This window comes from Myotis lucifugus, unplaced genomic scaffold, assembly GCF_000147115.1.
Source record: "Myotis lucifugus unplaced genomic scaffold, Myoluc2.0 scaffold_1791, whole genome shotgun sequence".
Classification (NCBI taxonomy): Eukaryota; Metazoa; Chordata; class Mammalia; order Chiroptera; family Vespertilionidae; genus Myotis; species Myotis lucifugus.
Window position 1 is genome coordinate 13018 of NW_005872839.1, and position 3847 is coordinate 16864.

The 3847-nt window shown below is 61.8% G+C and overlaps 1 protein-coding gene across 1 annotated transcript in view; it reads left to right on the forward strand.

Moving 5' to 3' along the window:
• The window catches only part of LOC106695602 (serine protease inhibitor A3M-like), a 7226-nt gene extending 3752 nt beyond the window's left edge, over nt 1-3474 (forward strand). The window contains exons 2-3 of the mRNA XM_014450172.2: nt 1931-2078; nt 3083-3474. Of these exons, the coding sequence (XP_014305658.2) occupies nt 1935-2078; nt 3083-3283 (345 nt within the window). The 5' untranslated portion in view covers nt 1931-1934 and the 3' untranslated portion in view covers nt 3284-3474. The remainder of the gene's footprint in view (nt 1-1930; nt 2079-3082) is intronic.
• The last annotated feature ends 373 nt before the right edge of the window (nt 3475-3847 follow it).

Below are 3847 nucleotides of genomic sequence, written 5' to 3' on the forward strand. Positions count from 1 at the left end.
GGCCCGTGGCCTCCCGTGTGGCTTCCGCCTGAATGTTTTCTTCTATGAGATGAAAATATCAGACTCGCCAGGGGCTCCAGCTGCCTCTGACTCTTACATCCTCTAAGTTGAGGACCCTCATCACAGCCCCAGCCTCGTGCCCGTCCTGTCCTTGTCAGCCTCCTGAGGGTGAGGGGCCGAGGCATGGGGACTGGCTGAGGCCTGAGCTGAGACGGGCTGAGAAGCAGCTTTGCACTGTGGCCCGTGCAGCTGCCTCCTGCCTCCTTCCACCCAGCTGGCCCTTCCCCTCCTTCAGGAGGGACTCAGGCTCGCTGTCACCTCGGTGCAGGAAGCCGCCTGCCTGGGGCCGTCTCCCAGTGCCTGCGAATCCGTGGGCATGCAGGGTTCCCCCTACACCGCTGGTTTGCAAGGGAAGGGCAGGGCCAGGCGGATGCGTGGCCCCAGACCCAGCCGGCATGTGCTGACATGAATGATAAAGAGTGAATTAAGAGAGCAACCGGCTGGTGTGGCTCCAGTGGTTGAGGGCTGTCCTATGCTCCAAGGCTGCTGGCTCGATGCTCAGCAGGGGGCGTGCAGGAGGCAGCAGATCCATGTTTCTCTCTTGGGATGTTTCTTCCTCTCTTTCTAAAATAAATGGAATACATGTTTTTAAAAAGGAGGAAAAGAAAAGTAAGCACCAGGGGTCAAGACAGTGAGGAAGGAGCCCATCTGGTGTGGCTCAGTGGATGAGCATCGACCTATGAACCAGGGGTCACAGTTTGATACCTGGTCAGGGCACATGCCCGGGTTGCAGGCTTGACCCCCAGTGTGGGGTGTGCAGGAGGCAGCTGATCAATGATTCTCTCTCATCATTGATGTTTCTATCTCTCACTCCCTCTCCCTTCCTCTGTGAAATCAATCTATAATAGTAAAAGCATAATATGCTAATTAGACTGGACAGCTGAATGACCTTCAGGACGTCATTCCAGACAAAGCCACAGTGGTGGGGGCCGAGGCAGAGGTGGTGGGGGGCAATCAGGCAGGCAGATGTGGGATCGGGCCTAAACTAGCAGGATTCCCCCTAAGAGTCCCAGATTATGAGAGGGTGCAGGCTGAGCTGAGGGACTCCCCCCCATGCATGAATTTCGTGCACCGGGCTTCTAGCATATATACTAATAAAAGGGTAATATGCAAATTAACTGTCAGTCCACGACAAAATGGTGGCGCCCATAGCCACAAAGATGGCGGCGCCGGCCGGAGTGAGCGGGACACTTGGTTTCCTTCAGGCGGGACGCTTGGCTTTTTTTGTCACCCCAGCAACGAAGGAAGCCAAGCCTCCCGCAAGCCCTGGCCGGCCACCAAGGGCCGGTCTCTGGGCGGCAGCCACAGAGTCGGCTGGAGCGGGCAGGAGGCAGCTCCAGGCCGGAGCGAAAGGTGGCGGCCAGAGCAAAGGCCCGGGTCCCAGGTGCCAGAGGGAAGCCAGTGCCAGCACCCAGGGGAAGGAAGGCCTGTTCTTGCATGAATCTTTGTGCACCGGGCCTCTAATGTGTGTGTGTGTGTGTGTATATATATGCCTGGCCTGTTTGGCTCAGTGGATAGAGCGTCAGCCTGCGGACCAAAGGGTCCCGAGTTTGATTTCAGTCAAGGGCATATACCTTGGTTGCAGGCTCCTCCCCAGCCCGAGCCCTGGTTGGGGCTCGTGCAGGAGGCAACCAATTGGTGTGTTTCTCTCACACCAATGTTTCTCTCTGTCTTTCCCTCTCTCTTCCATTCTCCCTAAAAATCAATGAAAAAATATCCTCAGGCGAGGATTAACAACAACAACAAAGAAAGTGAGGCAGGAAAGGCTCATTTGCAGCTGCAGGGCTTGTGGGAGGGACCAGCAGGACAGCTGTGAGGAAGGAGGCCGGGCGGCCAAGCAGCGCTCCCGTCTGTTCTCCTCTCCTCCTAGGCCGATGGAGCTCCACCTGCCCAAGTTCTCCCTCTCCAGCCTCTATCACCTGGAAGGCGTCCTCCCCCGGCTGGGCATGAGGAAGGTCTTCAGCAAGAAGGCCGACCTGTCGGGGATCACAGGTGACAAGAACCTGGCGGTCTCTCAGGTGAGTCGACAGCATGGACATCAGCCTCCGCGTGGAGCTGGGAACAGCCAGGCCGGGCAGAGGCCAGGGAGTCTCCCATCTCCACACAGAGCTGCCCCCCTCATGACCAGTCGCCCCCAGGAGCTGGGTGCTGAGGCCTGGGCGGGCCCCTCCCTGCAGTCTCATGGGACGGAGCCAGGCGTAGGGGAGAGCCTGGGGTGCAATCAGCAGAGGACCCCCCCCCCACGCTCCTCCCCTTACTGCCTGCAGAGCCCATGGCTCAAGGCCTGTCCCCTCAGCTTTTTCACGGGTAAATGCGGGGAGAGGTCTTGCAAAGTGCCCCTGCCCGGCGGAACAGGTCAGAGGCAGGAGGTGGTAGCCACGGCTCTGGGGCGATTGTGATGAAGGGGCACGAAGAGATGGGAGATCCTGGGGACCCTGCACTGCGTGCCTAGAAGCAGAGCAGTCAGAGAACGGGGAGCTGCTGGGAAGCCCTCCACCCTCATCTGCACCCCACCTCCCAAAGGGTGTGGCAATGGAAGGTCAAGTGCAGGGGTGGGGGTGGGGCAGCTGCAGGGTCCAGGGATGTGAAGCCACATCCCCTGCGACATCGCCGAACCCCAAGGACATGGGGCTGGGGCAGGAGGCATGCTGACGCAGGGCCCGCTGTCTGTGGGTTCCGAACTCTGCACCAGCTGCCTGCGGAGGAGCCTGTGGGAAAACGCCCTCCTGCGTGTCCCCCCACAAAAGGGGGTGTGGGGGCAGCACCGTCTCTGGGCTCAGGCGGGGGACCCACCCAGGGTGCCCCTGCCCTGCACCCGGCAGGCCCCTCACAGCCCCGAGCCTCGCGTGCACATGTGCACATCAGGGCTCCGCACACCAGGGTGCCGGGAGGAGCGGACCAGCTGAGCCGGTTGACAGCAGCGTGACAGTCAGCGGTGGGTCAATGCCAGCCCCCGAGAGCCGCGCGGGCGGGCGGGCTGCAGCCTCCTGCTCACCGTCTCGGGGCGGCCCGGTCCTCACAGGTGGTGCACAAGAGCCTGATGGACGTGGCCGAGACGGGCACCGAAGCCGCCGCCGCCACGGGAGTCAGTGTGATGCTCAAGTCCGCCAGACTCCCACGGGCCTCCGTGAAGTTCAACAGGCCCTTCCTGTTCACCATCCTGTCCGAGGACACCCAGAGCATCCTCTTCTGCGGCAAAGTGGCCAACCCCAGCGCAGCCTAGAGCTCCCTCCCCCTCGTGCCCTGGCCGTGGAGGGCGCCTGTCTCCGGGGGCAGCCTGGCCCCGTGCACAGGGAGCTGGTGGGCCTCGCCCTGCCTGCTCCCTCCTGGGGGAGCGCCCGTGACTGCTGGTGGCTCCCACACGTGCCTCCGAGGCTCTGTGACCTCCGATGGCAATAAACCAGGGGCCTCGGCTCGGCGTGTCCCTGTGCCTTTCCCGATCTGCCTGGCCCCACGCGCTGTGGCCGCCCGCAGTGAGAGTCCTTTCCCTCGGACTTTCCCTGGTGAAACGGGGTGACAGGGCTGGGCTACTTACTGCGCAGTGCCCAGCAGAGCAGGTAAGAGGTGGTAGGCAGTAACCATGGCTACAGGCGACTGTGATGAAGATACACTAAGAGAGCGGTCGCCAACCGGTGCTCCGCGGACCCCTGGCGGTCCCTGAGATTCGAAAGGTTGGCGACCGCTGCTCTGAGAGATGGGAGAACCCGGGGACCCCAGGCTCCCAAGTAGGCTCCGCCCCCTGCCAGGCTCTGGGCTCTGCCTTCCCCTCCAGCAGCCCGGCCCGGAC